The sequence below is a fragment of the Tripterygium wilfordii genome, chromosome 4 (assembly GCF_013401445.1).
Source record: "Tripterygium wilfordii isolate XIE 37 chromosome 4, ASM1340144v1, whole genome shotgun sequence".
In the NCBI taxonomy this organism is placed as follows: domain Eukaryota; kingdom Viridiplantae; phylum Streptophyta; class Magnoliopsida; order Celastrales; family Celastraceae; genus Tripterygium; species Tripterygium wilfordii.
In genome coordinates, this window is record NC_052235.1 from 5,379,163 (window position 1) to 5,398,948 (window position 19,786).

Below are 19,786 nucleotides of genomic sequence, written 5' to 3' on the forward strand. Positions count from 1 at the left end.
AATGATGAAGCAAATTCCTATTGAATTTGTGGATTGAATTAAGGAGGTGTCTGAATTGTTTTTGATTTCTCTTTCCTTGTGGTACACGACAAGTTGCTTTTCTATATATTTAAGGAGGAAAGTTGTTTGCAAAGTGCACTGATTCCTTTCAGTGTCGAGTGTGCTGAGGGAAGAGCCGCGTGGACGGTACAGCAGGAGGTTGTGCTGCCGTGGAGAGATTGTGTTGTTGTGGGGTATGGTGCTGAGATGGAGTTCGTGCATGAGTGATAAAGCTCATGGTAGAGAGAAATCAGAAGGTTATACGCATTGATAAATAGCAAAGATGATCACTTTGTGGTGTATCTCTCATGTTTTGTCTAGGTTTCTTGGTGAGAGATGTTGGTATATAACATGCAATAAACCAATTAATATTTATATTGCATGAACAGTGAACAAGCTACAGAAATAAAACAGTAACATCAGCATATATGAACTCAATAATTGATGTTTAAATTAAAATACCAAAAACCGTAAACAGTTGATAGGAATAGTGGGAGCGAGGTACGCCTTTCACGAATCTCCTTAAAGAGAAATGTCCAGCCACTGGTGCCAAGCTCTCCGGACAGACTCTTCCCAAGATACAACGCTCCGCAAACCACTAGTAAGCAGCACTTCAATACTAATGGACTTAGACGAACCAATTTAGAATTGCACTCTCAAACAGATTGAAGACAAGGAAAGCGAGACTTAGAAGAGCAGCAGAATGACAGAAGAAGAAGAAGATTTTCTCTCTAATAAAGCTGCTGCCAAGGCTCTCCTTATATAGGAGGCTTAGCAACAAAAACCCAGAAAAATCAGTGAGAAATCACTGATTTTCGGGTTGGCAATTTGACCAAGCAAGGTTGCAACCACCAGCCCATATCTTGGGCTGTTGCAACTGCTATGGTTGACCAGGTAAGATGCCAGTCATGGGCTGGGCTCGAACAGTCCATATTCAATGCATTTGGGCCTCTCTTATGGGCTTATAACAAAGTGCAAAAATGTAAGAAATTATTGGGCTAAGTCTGCGAAGGGCCTGATACGCACGACGCACGCACGCTCGCCTCGCCACGCCCGACCGACCGGCTCGGCTCGGCGGGCGGGCGCGCGCGTGTGTTTGAGTCCAAGTTCATAATGTGGAGCCTCTCACTCCTACAAAAGCTTGGGTGCCCTTGGGCCCAAAGTCTTACTACAACACTTGGGCTTATAAACAACACATCCACATGATATTTTTCCAATGTGGGATTCTCATACACACACTTATTGCACTATGTCCACCATGCTCATCATGGTCACTTTGGAGTCTTTTTATATTCAACCAATAAATGATTTGGTCACACTAATTGCTCCAATTTATTGTCCTTATAACAAGGATCAATTGCCCGTAATTTTCATTCAATAATTATTATTGAGCTTTCAATTAATAATGGTCAAACTATAGTTGACCCTCATTTTCCAACAATCCCCCACTTTGAATGTGAACAGACGACTATACTGACACGGGAAAACGTCTGAGAGTGCAGTAGAATCAATACTGCATCGAGATAGGTAGTTTTTGGCTTTGAACCTTCTCTAGTGAAAATCCATCGGACTTACTTAACTAGTCAGTGGACTGACGCCTTGAACTGCCAGTTGTTTGTGTAAGCCTAGTCAATAGATCTCACGCAGCACTGATCCAATTCATATTGGTTCTCGGTTGTGTTCATTATTTCGGCCATGAACTTCTTGGGTTCAGTGAGTGCTTTAGAAAGTATCGCCTTAAAATACTTTCATAGAGTCGGCCATACTCTTTACTCACATAGGTGAATTCCTATCAAAAGTATCCTCTAATACTCCACTTGTTTATCACAAGATATAGGAATCATTAAAAGCATAGCTTAACCTTATACACACATTCTAGCAGCACTTTGTGCATCTTAGGAATGGGTTTGGAGTAAAACTCCGTACTGCTTACACTTAAGTTACACTCAATTTGTGTTGTCCTATTGAACCTAGTCCCTGGGATCTCCAATCGCTAGGTTAGGTTTCCATCAGGATAACTCATTATTATAAGGCTTTCAAGCCCATCCCCCTCGATGCGCAGTCAATTTGCTCTCTACTCAACCCCTTTGTAAACGGATCTGCTAAATTGTCTTTAGACTTCACAAAGTCTATGGAAATTATTCCATTTGAGAGCAACTGCTTAACGGTATTATGTCTACGACGGATATGTCTGGACTTACCGTTATATATCATATTTTGTGCCCTTGCAATTGCAGCTTGATTATCACAGTGAATGCAAATTGCAGGCACGGGTTTCGGCCATATGGGAATATCCTCTAAAAAGTGACGAAGCCACTCTGCTTCTTCACCAGATTTATCCAAAGCGATGAACTCCGATTCCATCGTTGAACGTGCTATGCACGTCTGTTTTGAGGATTTCCAAGATATTGCCGCGCCCCCTAGGGTGAATACATAACCGCTAGTTGATTTCGACTCCTCGGAGTCTGAAATCCAATTAGCATCACTATACCCTTCTAGAACAGCAGGATATTTACCATAATGCAAAGCATTCTCCTTAGTTTTATTCAAATACCCTAATACTCTTAATAGAGCTTTCCAATGCTCATGTCCAGGATTGCTTGTGTACCTGCTTAGTTTACTGACAGAGTACGCAATGTCTGGCCTCGTGCAGTTCATAATATACATGAGACTGCCTATAACCCGAGAGTATTCCAACTGTTCAATACTGTTACCAGTATTTTTATGTAAGACTAGATGAGGGAGAAAAGGATTATTAGCATCCTTGATGCCATGTCCTTTAAACCTTTCAATCACTTTCTCAATATAATGTGATTGAGATAAAGCTAGACTTTCCGAATTTCTGGAAATTTTAATGCCCAGTATCACATCAGCTTCACCCAAGTCTTTCATATCAAAATTTTTTGATAGCATTTTCTTGGTACTATTGATTATCTCAATATTACGTCCAAGAATTAGCATATCATCGACGTATAGACAAACAATTACACATTCGTCGTTAACGACTTTGGTGTAAACACATTTGTCACACTCATTGATTTGGAATCCGTTCCGAATCATCACTTGGTCAAATTTCTCATGCCATTGTTTAGGAGCTTGTTTAAGTCCATATAATGACTTGACAAGTCTACATACTTTGTGTTCTTGTCCTTTGACCTTAAACCCTTCAGGTTGTTCCATATAGATCTCCTCATCGAGTTCACCGTTCAAGAATGCAGTTTTTACATCCATTTGATGTATCTGCAATTCATATAGTGAGGATATGGCAATTAGCATCCGGATGGATGTAATTCTCGTGACCGGTGAATAAGTATCAAAGTAGTCTAGACCCTCTTTTTGTCTAAACCCCTTGGCTACAAGCCTTGCTTTGTACTTATCTATAGAACCATTAGCTTTAAGCTTCTTTTTGAAAATCCATTTACATCCAATTGGTTTATTCCCCGGAGGGAGATCAACCAATTCCCAAGTATGATTACTTAGAATGGATTCTATTTCGCTGTTTACAGCTTCTTTCCAAAATGGAGCTTCTGGAGTTGACATTGCCTCATTGAATGTCTGAGGCTCACTATCTATCATGTATGTTAGATAGTCTGAACCAAAGGATTTAGAGATTTTTGATCTCTTGCTCCTTCTTGGTTCTATTTCATCAGCCTCTTGATTCTCATTCTCATAATTCGATTCTCTAACCCTTTTCTGAGAGTTTTCTGTATTTTTATAAGGAAATGTTTCCTCAAAAAATTCAGCATCTCTTGTTTCCATGATTGTATTAACATGGATGTCATCAATTTCAGATTTGTGTACCATAAATCTGAATGCACTACTATTTTGTGCATATCCTATAAATATGCAATCAACTGTCTTAGGTCCAAGTTTAATTTGCTTTGGTGGAGGTACTGCCACCTTAGCAAGACACCCCCACACTTTCAAGTATTTGAAAGAAGGTGTTCTTCCTTTCCACATTTCATATGGAATACTGCCTGTCTTTTTGTGGGGCATTCTGTTAAGAATATAATTAGCAGTTAAAACTGCTTCCCCCCACAAGTTTTGAGGTAAACCAGAACTTATTAACATGGCATTAACCATCTCCTTTAATGTCCTGTTTTTTCTTTCAGCCATTCCATTTTGCTGAGGAGTGTATGGTGCAGTAGTTTGGTGGATTATTCCAAAATTTGCACATAACTCATCAAATGAGGCAGAATCATATTCTCCACCTCTATCGGACCTAAGAGATTTGATCTTTTTATCAAGTTGAGTTTCGACCTCATTTTTATACTTGATAAAAGCGTCCAAAGCTTCATTTTTGCTCGCTAATAAATAGACATAGCAAAACCGAGTACAATCATCTATGAAAGTGATGAAGTATTTCTTTCCACCTCTACTTTGAATAAATTTCAAATCGCATAAATCACTGTGAATTAATGCTAGAGGCTCAGTGCTTCTCTCAATTGATTGAAATGGTTTTTTAGCAAACTTTGCTTCAACACATGTTTCACATTTATGGTTGTCATCCAAATTAAATTTGGGAATTAGCCCCAAGTTTGCTAGTTTTTTCATTGTACCATAGTTTACATGTCCTAATCTACCATGCCATAGACAAGGAGAAACAACAAAGTAAACTGAAGACTCTGCTTTATTATTATTGGCAATAACAGCCTTCGGGTACACAAATTTGGATTTTTCATCCATTACAGCAACACAAGCCTTAAAAAGGCCATCACTAGCATAACCCCTTCCTACATACATTTCACCCTTCCTAATAGTGAACTTGTCGGATTCAAACACCATCTTGAATCCCTTCTTGATCAGTACAGGGACTGAGAGCAGATTCTTGCGAACCTCTGGAACATGAAGCACGTTCATTAGGGCCAAGGATTTCCCGGATGTGAACTTTAGGATCACCTTACCCTTTCCCTCTACAGTGGCAGGAACACCATTAGCCATGTAGATCTTCTCTCCATCATCTTTCTTTTCATAAGAGGCAAAGAGATTCTTGTCAGTGCAAATGTGAGCAGTTGCACCTGTGTCCACATACCAATCTTTGGTATTTGTCACCAGATTCACCTGGGAGACCACAGCACACAGCATCTCATCATCTTCTTCACCTTCTTGCTCGGTCAGATGAGCTTGATTAGCAAGTTTTCCCTTGCCCTTTCCTTTGTTGTTTGGGCGTTTTCTACAGTCTTTGGCTCTATGTCCGGGTTTGTCGCAGACATAGCAGTTGCCCTGAAACTTTTGTGACTGCTTGCCTTTGGCTTGGTGATCTCGTTTCCTTTTCCCATTGGGCTTGGAAGTTTCCACCAAATTTGCCTTGGGCACCCTTGGAAGTTTACCACTCTTCTTCATATTTTCCTCTTCAAGCCTTAGATGAAGGCTTAGATCCTCCATATTCATCTCCTTGGTTTTGTGCATCAAGCGATTCTTGTAGTCGCTCCACCCAGGAGGTAATTTCTCTATGACTGTTCCTACTAGGAAAGCCTCACTCAAATTCATTCCTTCTGCTTCAATTTCATGCAGGAGAAGTTGAAACTCTTCCACTTGTGCAACGACAGACTTTGAGTCTATCATTTTGAAATCATGAAACCGACTCACCACAAATTTCTTTGTGCCGGCATCCTCGGTCTTGTACTTCTTGTGAAGAGCTTCCCACAATTTCTTAGCGGTGGGTATCTTACAATACACACCGTAGAGTGAGTTCACCAGTCCATTAAGGACATGGTTTTTGCATAGATAGTCTCCATACATCCATGCTTGCACAGTAGCAACAGTCGAAGGATCCGACCCATCCGCACTTATGGCAGGACACACTTCTGTGAGGTATTTTGAAAGTCCACAAGTGGACAAGTAGAACTGTATCTTTTGTTCCCACCTCTTGAACTCAGTACCACTGAATTTCTCCGGTTTTTCTCCCAAAACCACAGAAGTCACGCGACCAGTCACGGGATCAGCTGTCCCCACAGTGGGTGCCATCGGAGTGGTCACACCAACGCCACTAGGGCCAACCATACCAGTCACGTTGGTAGGAAGAGCAGGGCTACCTTGAGTAGTCACGCCAGCTTGGGCAACAGAACCAACTGGGGTCAGACCACCAGTGGTATTCTCATCACCTCCAGGAAGGACGGTGGATTTCTCATTATTTTGATTTTCAGCCATTATTTTTCTACACAATTCAAAGAGTAGAATTAGTAACACAAAAATATCAAATAATTTAATGATATAAATCTCAACAATATTCAGGTCAATTAAGCACAGAATTTTTGTTTTAAAAATACACAACTTTTGTCGGCTTTCTTTGTTAGGAACTAACAATTGTAGCAACCAGATCGTTCCCAGGTAAGAGGGGGCCTTCCGTATAATACGGCGCTCAATTAAATAACCCCTTTCCTAGACAGAACTTTCTAGACATTGCTACTTTATTGTTAATCACCAAAAAAGATTACCAAAATATTTGAATATATAAACAAATAACTATTCAATATCTCACGTAATTATTAAAGCAAAACAAAAATTAGTTTCAATTGTGTATCACATATATTTTCATGCACAAGACATACACGGCAAAATTTTAATTATCAATTGATTTTTAATTGGCTTACTCAATTCACATGCAAGTACCTTTATTGGACCAAATTTGTGCCAAAACAACTAAATAAACAATAGACAGTGAATCAAAAGCATTTAAGCATACATCATGCTTTGTTCCAATTAATGCACCGAAAGAACAATAGTGATTTATACAGATAAATGATATAGCAGTTAGCAATTGATATAACAGGCAGATATGCACGTTCAAGTAATGAGCATGCAGTCAATATGCACGTACAGGTCAACAAGATTTGTAGCAGTTCACTCAATATGCAGGGAACAATATGCACGTACAGATCACTAATTAAACACAAGAATGAAATTTTTATCAAATGAATACAATGATAGTTTCAACAGAACAACAATTTCTCTTTAAGAATGTTGGTATATAACATGCAATAAACCAATTAATATTTATATTGCATGAACAGTGAACAAGCTACAGAAATAAAACAGTAACATCAGCATATATGAACTCAATAATTGATGTTTAAATTAAAATACCAAAAACCGTAAACAGTTGATAGGAATAGTGGGAGCGAGGTACGCCTTTCACGAATCTCCTTAAAGAGAAATGTCCAGCCACTGGTGCCAAGCTCTCCGGACAGACTCTTCCCAAGATACAACGCTCCGCAAACCACTAGTAAGCAGCACTTCAATACTAATGGACTTAGACGAACCAATTTAGAATTGCACTCTCAAACAGATTGAAGACAAGGAAAGCGAGACTTAGAAGAGCAGCAGAATGACAGAAGAAGAAGAAGATTTTCTCTCTAATGAAGCTGCTGCCAAGGCTCTCCTTATATAGGAGGCTTAGCAAAAAAAACCCAGAAAAATCAGTGAGAAATCACTGATTTTCGGGTTGGCAATGCTTGCAACCACCAGCCCATATCTTGGGCTGTTGCAACTGCTATGGTTGACCAGGTAAGATGCCAGTCATGGGCTGGGCTTGAACAGTCCATATTCAATGCATTTGGGCCTCTCTTATGGGCTTATAACAAAGTGCAAAAATGTAAGAAATTATTGGGCTAAGTCTGCGAAGGGCCTGATACGCACGCACGCTCGCGCGCGTGTGTTTGAGTCCAAGTTCATAATGTGGAGCCTCTCACTCCTACAAAAGCTTGGGTGCCCTTGGGCCCAAAGTCTTACTACAACACTTGGGCTTATAAACAACACATCCACATGATATTTTTCCAATGTGGGATTCTCATACACACACTTATTGCACTATGTCCACCATGCTCATCATGGTCACTTTGGAGTCTTTTTATATTCAACCAATAAATGATTTGGTCACACTAATTGCTCCAATTTATTGTCCTTATAACAAGGATCAATTGCCCGTAATTTTCATTCAATAATTATTATTGAGCTTTCAATTAATAATGGTCAAACTATATAGTTGACCCTCATTTTCCAACAAGAGATTCAAGATGTAGATAGAGTGTTGGAGATATAATCTAGACTGAGGCTTGCTTGGTGAGACAATGACATGTATGTGTATTATCATATTGTCCTATGCATTTGGCTCTTGACATGCCAACTTTCACCATGAAATCAAGAGCACATATAGTTTGGAGTGTTGTAAGAATAAAATTGGACGATAAGAACTATAAAACAATGAAGACGTACAGACACAGACAAATTATGATATAGCTGGAAATAACCCACCATAGAACACAGAGTCTATGGCATTGGCATGAACATAGCCATTACACGACCAAATTATTATATTAAAAAAAATAAGACAAAAAGAGATTATGGTATAAAACAAATCACAAATGGACAAGACAATAATCGGTAATCCAGGTATTTCTGTGAGTCGGCCGGTTGGGGTTAGAAGCAAGCATCCAACATACAACAGCAACACAGGGCGGCACAACTGCATATAGTCGAATAAACAGTCAAAAAAAAATTCAATTTGTGACGGACCTTACTTAGGTGGTAATTAATTAAAGAAATTGCTGAAATTAGAGGGAGGTTAGAAAGTGAGAGAGACGCTTACCAACCCTTCCAGAAGCCATCGCCTCTGGTCTTGGTCTTAATTGGAGCATGATTCTGTGGGTTTCCTGTGCCGCCCTTCATCGGATAACCGGCCGGTGGTGGTGCTACGTATGTAGGGGCTGTGGAAGGTGGTGGCGCTGGGTATGCTTCAGTAAAAATCAGATTAAACAAATTAACCCTTCATGTTTAACATACTCGTATACTCCTTTTTTTTAATCTAAAAACCCTAATTTCTACCAAATTGAGACTTTAAAAAGAATTATAATACGTACGATCGAAACTTTCAAATACAATATTACGGAGACAACTCTTGCATATGTATATATGTGCAATACGCACACACGCATGGATAAACATGATTTGAATGGCCTAAACCAAAGTTACAAAGATCACAAAAGAGAATAAATAAAAAAGAGTGAGATAGAGAAATATTGTTACCTGCAGAGTGCTGGTTCTGCTTGTATTGACTCATCTTGGATTTGTTTCAGCAAAAAGCCCTTCGCGAACAGATCAATAAAAGTATTGCGTAGTTGAAGAATACAAATAAAAAACCTACGAGAGAGAGAGAGAGGCTGAAGATGTTGTTCTGGTGATTTGGGTGTGTGTGTGTGTGTATATATATCTATATATAGAGAGAGAGAGAGAGAGAGAGAGAGAAGAAAAGAAGGGGAGAAGAAGGTGTTGGTGTAGGGGTTTACTTGGCATGTTGGGTTAACGAGGACGGCGAGACCGCGTGCCAACAAAAAAAAAAAAAAAAGACCGCGTATATTAATTCAGTTTATTTTTTTTAAGAATAATAGTAATATGACCGCTTGTATTAATTCGGTTTCTATTTTGTGGGTCTCAAAAGGATATGCATCAGAACTTACAAGGAAAGAAGGATAAAGTTAATTTCATTCTAATTACATGGAATAGAAGAACAATAGCAAGTGTCAAGCCTTTGGATTTTTTTGATTTTATGTAAACTTGAGTAAACATACAGGATTGGTTAGATGAATATACCTTAGTTGTTGAGCCTGCAATGACCAGATGACTCCAGTCCAGTCAATCAAAGTAGGCGCTGCCAAATGTAAGTATATAACTACAATATCCTTGGTGACCTCTCAAGTCTCTATGCGTGGAATGTAGTTAGGAGGGCTATGTATATAATAGTATAATACAGCCACGTCCAATACTTTCTCTTTGGAATCATATTCCCTCACAGATCATACCATATGCCCACTCTTTTGGCATGACCACTTTTATCCTGAGGCCAAAGTAAAGGATTCTGGTCGCTGTATAATAATACAATAACAATACATCATGACAGAGTATTCAAATTCCTAATGCTTTTCGGCCCATTGGACCTTTCGGCCATATGGATTAGTGACCTAATCAGGCCCAAGTTGCTCAGCATCAACAAACTATAAACCTGTCAAAAATGCATAAAATAATGAAACTCGACTTCTTAAACCATGCATGTACAAGTTTAGTTGTTACTAACAAAGAGAACAAAGCACAGAGAGAAAGCTCAAATTTTTTTTAAGAAAACACAAACCAGGCATGTGTAAAGAATGATGCGGTTAAGAAACTCCTCCAGAACTGACTTCCACTGTTACAAGGGAGATGCGGTTTGATTAGAGGATGTTCTGGGGTTTTTTGGCAATGTTGATGTGTAGGTTTTTGTTGTCTTTTTCCTCTTTTGGTTCACTGTCCCTCCTGTTCCAGGGCCTTGTTTTCTTAGTTAGCTTTTGCTGATTGTGTTCTGCTTTCTTTGCTTTCGTCTACTTACGGGTAGAGAAATTCACCACTTAAAGTGGTTGTGTATTGGCTCTTCTTCTAATACATAGTAGGTCTGTGACCTATCCTTTAAAAAGAAAAGAAAAGAAAAGAATGATGGTTCTTTACCTCTATCTATACATGCATCAAGCAGAGACCATTACTTGGTCTTCTAAGTAACACTGACTCGGTCATTGTCATAAAATATGCCCAGCCATGACTGAATTCAGCTTTATCAACCACAAGTACTCCGATTGTCCTGCTAACTTCTCTGCATTGCCGATACTCGTGTTCCCGGAAAAAAGGTCCTTTTTGTGCGTTCCTCGCATTGGAGGCAACTAATAAAATCAGTTATTCAAAGTACTGCTATGGCTGGCCGTCAAGATTTGTTGTTGCACTACCAAAACTGAAGCAGGAGCAGTGATTTCCGAGGAAGCAAGCAGATCCCCAAGTGGACCGAGCTCTTCCGACTCATTCCAGTCTGATAGCCCTGAAATTATCAGAGAGTCCAAATCATGGCGTCGCCCCACCATTATAAGGTCGTAATCATACTGAAGTGATGGAACTATTGATGCTGTCTTTGACCCATCTCCCACAATCACTTCTTGGTACTTGACCTTTTCACTTTTCGTCAGCTCATGCTTTATTGTCCTCAAAGATTCATTTTCAATCATTCTCCTCCAGTTCTCTTGTCCAGATTCCTGAGCTGTTTTGAAGTGGAGGATTGTGAGTAAAACATTGGGACATCCTGCCATTCTTATGCCATAAGCAAGGGCTTCTCTATCATCTTCACCGTCCAAAAACAGTACAGCAACATGGAACGAAGATGAACATACAAACATGGAAGACAATCCTCGTGTTCTGCGACGATCAAGAAGAATACCCACAGAACAGGGGGCCTTGTCTAGTACATTAATGTTCAGGGCCCTTAAATCCTGGCTATCTGAAACCAAGTCGCCTTTGGTGTTCCATTTCTTATGAAATGGGAGTATGATTAAGGATACTGCCTTGTCAAAAGCAACCCAACAAATGTCTTCGTGCATCAATTTTGGCAGTGATAATGCAGTAAAGAAATTTACTTGGGCAGTCTTCTTATGCTGTGACTTGAAGTAATGGAATATGTCAATGATCTGTTGTGATCGGAGGCCATGATGTGAAGAAGTTCTGTGTTTCTGGCCTAACTGATGGTTGATCAATTGAGGGTTGGCACTGCCAACAAGCTCCTCCAAGTAGAGTCCATAAACACCCAGGGGACTCTCTTTAGAAGGATTGGAAACTTCAAGTAGCTTGATTGCAGCCACGGCATCTTCTTGCCTATATGCACAAGCCAGTATCTGGAGCGCCCCTTCGCTGGGAGTTAACATGATGCTTCTGTTCTTGTAGCCTGTGTATCTTTTTGAAGGATCATATAGTTTCCTGACAAGGATTGACACAATCGCTACCACTGTGAATGTTATCACTACAGCACTGCTAAGTGTTTTAAATGAAACCTGCGGCGGTGAGGCATAGGAAAAGAGAGATCATAACTACTTAAAATCTAGATCAAAGGCAAAAAGTCATGACTACTTACAATTTAGATCAAAAGGCAAAAATAATATTTTTGGGGTTTGTGCTATAGTGATTGCTGACAATCATTAAAAAATGATTGGTTTTAAACATAAAATTATCAACATGTGACAATTCAAGTACGTCCATTGCCTACGTCCACAAGTACAGCAGTTGGATTTTCTCTATATTAAAAAAGAAAGGGAAAAAACATTGAATTACATCATATTAAATTCTCTACACTTGGACAATCCAGTCTTTTCAAGGGACATCAATGTTCTTTTTGGGGAAAGTTTTGTGGGGTAGAGGATGGAATTTGAATCCTTGTCCTCTAGGACAAGATGGTGAGAGGCTCTCCAGTGCACCAGTGGAGGCTTCTCAAACACATGACCTCAGTGTTACTCTTCATACTCCAACAGAGAATATGAGCCACTTATTTCAACATTTTATCAGTGTAAAGACAATAAGTTTAGGTCCAGCTAGTTATGCTAAAGTCATCGAAAAATAAACATCTGCCTAGCAACTATTTGATGCATTTGAAAAACCTAACCTAGATATTGCCCATGCATTGGAAAAAATTTTAGCAGATGTTAGTAATATCTAGACATTTGAGAGTGCTTAAAAAGGACATGGTTTGGTACCTCATCGTAAGTGAAACTGGCAAATAAACCTAACTCGGGAATGCCCTTGACATTCAAGATGAGCGAAAAAGCAGCAGCTTCTTGTACAGACATCCTGCAAAAAAGTGCAGTAACGAATAGAAGTACAATCTTTAGCAGAATACCAACAACTGCGGAAAAGTCTAGTAGGACTCTGGAAGCTTCATAATGGCTAAGCATATAAGGTATATCTGTCTTAATTCCACAGTAAGTGGCCAAGAGTGGTATAAGCAACCCTGTGACAAAGGTATCAAACTTCTCTTCCAATGTCGATGCCAGTGGAGGCCCGGTTGGCACCGCCAACCCAAGCACGAAAGGCCAAAACAGAAAATTAATCCCTACACCATCACCGATCAATGCCAAGAAGAGCACTGCTGCGACAATGAAGGCTATATAAATTTCCTTAACTTGTTTACCTTCTGGTGTTCGCCTAATTACCCACAACATCAATGGCCGCAATACACGCACAATAAGAACGATGATGAAGAAACAAAGAAATGCAGACTTGAGCACTATTCGTGGTGCAAATTCGACTGCTTCAGACATGAATACGATCAAAGTAAGATATGACAACCTGGTCAATTCACTGATCAATGCAGATGCCAAAGCAAGGTGTCCCATTTGAGTGTTGCTCATCTTGAGATGCATCAAAAGCCAACCGACTCCAGGAAACTGGGTTGACAATAGAGTTAATAGGTACAGTCTGGAATTGTCTATCTCTTGTTGCACTGTATAGGAAACTTTCTCATTTTCATTGTCCTTGAACTGATAAAAAACTTCAAACATAGGATGTTGAATGTACAGGAAAGGGACAATGAGTGTTACAATGCCTATAATCCAGGCCTTTGTTCCTAATTTTATCACCAGGTTTACGTCCATCCTCACTCCTGCCATAAAGACAAAGATCAAGAAACCAAACCGTGTCAATCCCTTGAAAAGCTGATCAGATTCTGGAGGGAACAAAGCAGCATGTAGTTCGGGCATTAGATGTTCCAATACAGTTGATCCTATGACAATCCCAGCCTGTGAGACACAAAGCATTGGTAGTACAAACTCGTTAAAATTGATCCAGTGTTGACAGAGAAGGATAATGATATAATATCCAGACAAAGTTGTAAAACCCAGTGCACGACTCAAGGTCTCCGGAAATGCTCAATGCACATGGCCTTCCCCTGCATTGAAAAGCCATTTCCCTAAAAAAAACATCAATGGAAAAATGTGGGAAGAACATACGAGGATCTCGGAGAGGAGTCGGGGCAAGTGGAGGTGCTTGAGAATAGAGTGAAATAGAAATGTCAGGATATATATCACAATGAATTGAATATGAAGTCGAACCAAGGGATAATTGAGAAGATTATCCCCAGGATTAAGGACCCATATCCCATTGGAGAAAATTTGTGTCGGTTTCCAGCAGGATTCATTCAGCCGAATAGTCAAAATACCCTCACCATTCCCTGCCATTTTTGAGCTTCAACCTCTGTTTCCTCCAGCAGAATTCGAAATTTTGAATTCAAAACAATGAGAAAGTGATAATACAATAAACATTATCAGAAAAGGAAGAAAGAAAAAAACAGGGCAGAGTCTGTACTTGTCAACAAGAAATTCGGAGAGGGTCCTTGGAACCAATGGATCATAAAACTTGGCCATTTTTAGATTGCCAGCCTTATATATCCATCTAAAAGAAAGGGAAAAAAAAGAAGAAGCAATCATTAAAATCTAACTCAGACTTTGTAGTCCCATCACGCTAACAGCCTAACCTCCCCCTTACCTTTGTTCATCCGACCACCCCCATGCTTCATGATTGAAGTTTAAACCAGAAATATCTGTAAATAAAAAAATAAAAAAATAAAAAACTCTTTGATCAAATGGATTCGGAGCACAAGGCTTCAAAAGAGAAAGATATCACAATTTCAACACAAATATCGCGTTACGGTTACCATAATTGCATTGACACATTTCCTCGAGCATCTGGTGAGCAAGAAAACTGTTGCTTATGAATGCAGTTATAGCAACACCAAGCAACAATCGTCAACTCGTATAGCATTACTCTTTGTTGAAAATGTAGAGGGCCGGCACTCACACAGATTTACAGTCGAACCATGGACAAAACTGCGCATCGGTGCTGCCCATCACAATTATTAGACACTCAGACATGCATATATTATATATAAATACTTTTGGTAGTTAATTAAAGCTTATACAAAATATTACATGTTAAATGCTGAATTAGCTATTTATTATGTCATGTTGGGATGAGTTGAAAAATTGGAATATTTAGATTTGGGATACCTATTATCTCGTTTTGTTTCCCATTAAATGTTGACATTGAACTCCCACCTAATTGCTCAGCCAATTCTAAATACTTCTAGATGATGACTGATTCTCTCTTGTGATACATGTTATCATTGAGTTGGTCCATATGCAGTACAATCATAAATGAATTTGTTTCCACCGATAACTAGTTAGTTGTTAGGTATAGTCAACAATGTCAATGTGCCACGCGTTAAGTTTCTATTGCGTAGTTTGTTTGTGTTGTCACCATTTGATTGGGTAAAAAAGTATTATAAATTAAGAACAACATGCACACAAAAATAACCAATGCATACACAGCAATTAAGGGATTTTTTTTAAAGAAAATAATCAAATGCACGTTTAATCCAAGTTCGGGTCGAAACCTTGGCAAAAGTAACAGAAACCTAACCTCTACACGAAAGCTCCTCGTCGTTGTTGCCGAACATCCAATCCACACCTGGGTAACTTGTGCTTTCCTTGAATGGTATTGCTTTTTAATTGCATCTATTCGAAGTTGTACTTTTATTCTCCCTGTTTGGCTTCTGAGAAAAGGAGTAGGAAATTGGATTTATCGATTAAATTAAGGCAAAGACTAATTCCTTTGAAGCTCATCTGAGCAACCCGAGATTGTTTCATATTGATGTTGATGTTTTTTCTGTCTCCAGTGTTTGATCAGCGATAGAACTTGAAGTGCTTTTGGAAATCTTGTCAAGGTTGATTCTGGGTATTCTTTATATGACTCACGATTTTCGATTTTCAATCGTTTTATTTCTGGTGATTTTATATTTCTGGTCTATTATTGCTGTTCATCGGCAGTCATCGTTTTTTTAAGCTCTTTAAAGAGAGAACTACCCATTTCAATCTGGAAAAGTGAATCAATTAGATATTTGCATTGTAGGTTAAGATGTAAATGCCTTGAGATTTGGATGCGGTACCTTCCATTTTCAAAGTTTAGCTTATCAGGAAGCTAGTATAAATTACTCCAGAAGGGATCTGGTTTAATTCTTTTTGTGCTTCTGTGACAGCTCATTTTATGGTCTCTGATGACATGGTGTGGATATCCATGATTATCATTCATGACTTTCTATATCTTTATTTGATGGCTTGCTGAATGCATTGTCATTTTATTTTCAACATTTTTGTAGGTTGGTATTTGTATATTCTAGCACTGTGGTAGCATGAGTGCGGGTTATAGCAATGCAAGTGCAAGTGCAAGTTATAGCAATGCAAGTGCAAGTGCAAGCTCAAGCTCTAGTTTGAATAGCAGCTTTCCAGATACGGAGGATGACCAACTCATAGCAAGCATCTTACAAGAAGATGCCAATTCGAAAGCTGAGGGCAAGCTTGGGAAAAGACTCTCTCATTTAGATTCCATCCCGGTATGTGGTTTGGTTATGCATAAATCTATAGTTCGCACTATCTGTTCCTTAGCGTATGCTAGAGATTTTATTTTTTTATCTTATAATGAGAAATATTTACTGTATCATTGATTTTACAGATTGGGATTCTTTTGTGTATTGAATAGCTTTACTCACAAGTTATCTGTTTTGACAGCACACTCCCCGGGTTAATGGGGAGATACCTGATGTGAGTGATGCAACCTTTGACCATGAGCGACTGTCTGAAAGGTTGTTATTTTATCATGAGCCAAATATGAGTCTACTTAGTTCTACTTTGCTTTCTAGTCGTCTTTAATTGGTAGTTTTCTAATATGAATTCCTTTCAGTGTCACTTTGTTCATTATGATCTGGACCACAAATTGAATTTATCCAATACATTCAAAGTAAAATATATATGTATTTTCACTTTGTCATAGCTAAAATTCTAAATCTTATATTGTACAATAGCATCACTTTGACTCTTTTTAAGCAATTATGTTGGTAATAGCATTCTCCAAGTCAACTCTTGAATCTTGATTTGATATTAGAGTTTAAACACTTACTTAATGGCATACGTACAGTCATGATCACTGAAGCTATTGGTTACCATCTTACTTCTGACGATCAAAGCATTTTATACATGTGCCTTTGTCTTTAACATATGTCATAATTATAGTCTTATTTTATCTAGGTTGACCACATATGGTTTGGCAGAGCTGCAAATTGAGGGTGATGGGAATTGCCAGGTTTGACTAAATTTTGTTATTACAGTTTCTATTTCTGATTTCTGCCTATCTATTGAATTTTTCTTCTGTATTTCCATTCCATCTGTATTTTGCTTTGCCCTTGACTTATGTATACACCTCGATTAAGTTGTTGCTTATGTTTCTTGACGTACTTCCAACATTTTGGGTTTGTATCCTGAATAGTTTCGAGCATTAGCGGATCAGCTTTTTCGTAGTCCGGATTACCACAAACACGTAAGAAAGCAGGTTGTGAAGCAGGTATGGTTCATACATGTCTACTGAACTCCTGATTTTTTTTCTTTGTGCTGTCTGTGTCTAATGGGTTTCTTTTGTCTTTTATCTCCAGCTAAAGCATTTTAGAAAATTATACGAGGGTTATGTTCCAATGCCGTACAAAAGTTACATGAAGAAAATGAAAAAGTTAGATTTCTGTGAATTTTCTTCCTGCAAAATTACACCAGGTTGCCATGAACCTTGATGTGACTAAATGCTTATCTGAATTTTGTGGAACCTTTTATGCTGCTAGATCGGGAGAGTGGGGAGATCATATTACTCTACAAGCAGCTGCAGACCGGGTGAGTTGAAATGTTGTTTGTTTCTTTCACTTCACAAGAGTGGTTCGCATTAGGTGCTTCATGTGCTTATTGTGAAACGTAAAATCTGTTGTGCGTAAGACCTATTTATAGTGTGTTAAGTGTTTTAGATATTTGTTTCAAATATTAAGTAGCGAATTCCTTTCTCACTTGCTTCCATGAAGTTACAAATCTTGCTTGAACCCTGATCCGTGTTTATCAAAAAAATTTGAATGGATTTGTGTTAATCTCATATAGCTTATTATTTTGACATTTCATGGAATTTTCTTCAGTTCGGAGCCAAAATTTGTTTGGTGACCTCCTTTCGGGACACTTGCTATATTGAGATTGTGCCAAAAAACCAGAATCCTAGTGGAGGTAAATATTCTACTGTACTATGTTACATAAATTATAATAAATGGATCAACTTAAAAGTCCTCCAAATCTTCTATAGATCTGATTGTTACTTAAAATTAAAATCTCCTATCCTTTTCCAGTATATTGCTAGTCAAAGTAAGTTGAGAGTCAATAACAATATATTGGCAACTGAAAAACTACAAACAATTGAGTGAGTTGATAAGAAGAGTTTGACCTTGAGACGATGAAACAGGATAAATCTTTCGGACTCTGAACTCATTTCTTGCTCCAGAGTCTATTGCCTTTGTTTGCTTTCGGTTTTTACTTGCTGCTAAGCCATTGAACATTCCATCCAATTTAGTTGAAGATATGGTAGGATAAAGAAGGTAAATGAATTGAAAAGAGTGGATAATGGCATTGATCATCTTGTGTGTATGAAAAGCATCCCTTCATCGTTGGCCATTACCCATGTATCCAAGAGAGGGGCCTTGTACCGAGTCTTGTATTATCAGGGCTTTCCAAGTCTTTTTTAGCCATTGAAAAGTAATTAGGTTGTACCATTTTGTATACTTGTTGATTCAGAAAAGAGGAAACCCCAGAGCAGAGAACTGTAAACCTGTCAAGAAATAACGAGTGGGAACGGTTACTGTATAAGCCAGAAACCTATAGCCTAACAATCTCAAAACACAGGACTTATTTGTTCTCCCAAATGTTTTGTGTCAATACAAATCGTGAACCTCCTAAATTATTCCTACCTAACTAATAAAACATACTCCCTCCTCTGAGCAAAATTTTTTTTTGAATTCGCAACGGGCGAAGTATGGAATATTGCTTGGCATCACAGGTACATCCTGAGAGTCTATTAATGGATATGATGATATTTGTGAATCAAAGTATGAAAGAATTTGAGTGGTAAATATTTTAGTTTACAAGTATGTGTTTCTGCTGCTGTATATATGTGTATATATATATATATATATATTTGATGGGGAATGACAGGCATTTCATTGTTGGCAGAGCTTTGGCTGAGCTTTTGGAGTGAAGTACACTATAATTCACTATATGCAAGTGGAGGTAATGGGACTCAATTTGACACTTAAATTCGTTTCTGAAGTTCATCACCCTTTCTTGCTATATAAATAATGTTTTTCATCTATGTGTACACGGTATAGCCGCGTTTTAATAGAAGTTTTATCCTGCAACCTACAGATGTTCCCAGCAGAAAATCAAGGAGGAAGCATTGGCTTTTCTAAATATTAGAGCATGTGAAAAGTCAGGTCAAGTAATATACATGAGACTGGTTTTGTTTTTCTTCATAATATATAGATACACAATGTCCTGCCTGTAAAGTTAATAGAAATGTAACGGATTGTTCAATAACAAAATGCACACATGTGATCTGCTTCTTGGTTATGTTTGGCCAAGGTATGGGGAGAATCGGTTTTCATAAATTCTACTCTAGTGAGAGAGACTGATGAGCATCAAGCGAAATAGAAGAATCTGAATTTTCATTTCAGTTGTCGTATTTAGTATTTAGCCACTGTGTGTTATCCTCTTTAATCTACTGAGGCAGGGTTGCATTTACATGCATGTAGAATGGAGAGGAGCTTCTTAATGGTCAAATTGATGAATCCCCGAAGTGTTGAAGATAAAAAGCTAGCTGAACTCATCACTTAATCACTCATTCCGATTGGCCGGATTGTGAGTTTGATACTTTAATTTACATCAATCAAATCAAATCAAATCAAATCTAAATCTATACCCTGGTCAAAGAAGCATAAAGCCCCCCTCCTCTTCCTTACTTTTTAATATCAATATTTTTAAAAAATTCACAAAAAATAATAAATGATAAA

The 19,786-nt window shown here is 38.4% G+C and overlaps 3 protein-coding genes across 10 annotated transcripts; 1 reads left to right on the forward strand and 2 right to left on the reverse strand.

Moving 5' to 3' along the window:
- Window positions 1-8,250: 8,250 nt before the first annotated feature.
- On the reverse strand, window positions 8,251-9,230 carry LOC119996770 (cysteine-rich and transmembrane domain-containing protein WIH1-like). Its single transcript, XM_038843539.1, has 3 exons — window positions 9,064-9,230; window positions 8,627-8,774; window positions 8,251-8,503 (listed from the first exon to the last, which is right to left on the reverse strand). Exons 1-3 carry the CDS (start codon window positions 9,095-9,097, stop codon window positions 8,458-8,460), a joined length of 228 nt encoding a protein of 75 aa, XP_038699467.1. The 5' UTR covers window positions 9,098-9,230; the 3' UTR covers window positions 8,251-8,457.
- Window positions 9,231-9,660: 430 nt separating this feature from the next.
- Window positions 9,661-14,779, reverse strand: LOC119996509 (cation/H(+) antiporter 4-like). 2 transcript variants are annotated; one of them, XM_038843169.1, is made up of 5 exons: window positions 14,525-14,779; window positions 14,356-14,410; window positions 14,176-14,262; window positions 12,570-14,064; window positions 9,661-11,873 (listed from the first exon to the last, which is right to left on the reverse strand). In XM_038843169.1, exons 4-5 carry the CDS (start codon window positions 13,626-13,628, stop codon window positions 10,731-10,733), a joined length of 2,202 nt encoding a protein of 733 aa, XP_038699097.1. In that variant the 5' UTR covers window positions 13,629-14,064; window positions 14,176-14,262; window positions 14,356-14,410; window positions 14,525-14,779; the 3' UTR covers window positions 9,661-10,730. The 2 variants fall into 2 exon arrangements, with proteins under 2 accessions (XP_038699097.1, XP_038699098.1); XM_038843170.1 differs by having other exon boundaries at window positions 12,570-12,663; window positions 13,162-14,410; window positions 14,525-14,777.
- A 421-nt stretch (window positions 14,780-15,200) lies between these two features.
- Window positions 15,201-19,384, forward strand: LOC119996754 (OVARIAN TUMOR DOMAIN-containing deubiquitinating enzyme 11-like). 7 transcript variants are annotated; one of them, XM_038843510.1, is made up of 11 exons: window positions 15,208-15,363; window positions 15,545-15,603; window positions 16,025-16,258; window positions 16,434-16,507; window positions 16,950-17,004; window positions 17,188-17,262; window positions 17,351-17,424; window positions 17,531-17,579; window positions 17,870-17,954; window positions 18,951-19,007; window positions 19,143-19,384. In XM_038843510.1, exons 3-11 carry the CDS (start codon window positions 16,058-16,060, stop codon window positions 19,184-19,186), a joined length of 714 nt encoding a protein of 237 aa, XP_038699438.1. In that variant the 5' UTR covers window positions 15,208-15,363; window positions 15,545-15,603; window positions 16,025-16,057; the 3' UTR covers window positions 19,187-19,384. The 7 variants fall into 7 exon arrangements, with proteins under 7 accessions (XP_038699442.1, XP_038699438.1, XP_038699437.1 ...); XM_038843509.1 differs by having other exon boundaries at window positions 15,209-15,363; window positions 15,545-15,592; XM_038843512.1 differs by having other exon boundaries at window positions 15,216-15,340.
- The last annotated feature ends 402 nt before the right edge of the window (window positions 19,385-19,786 follow it).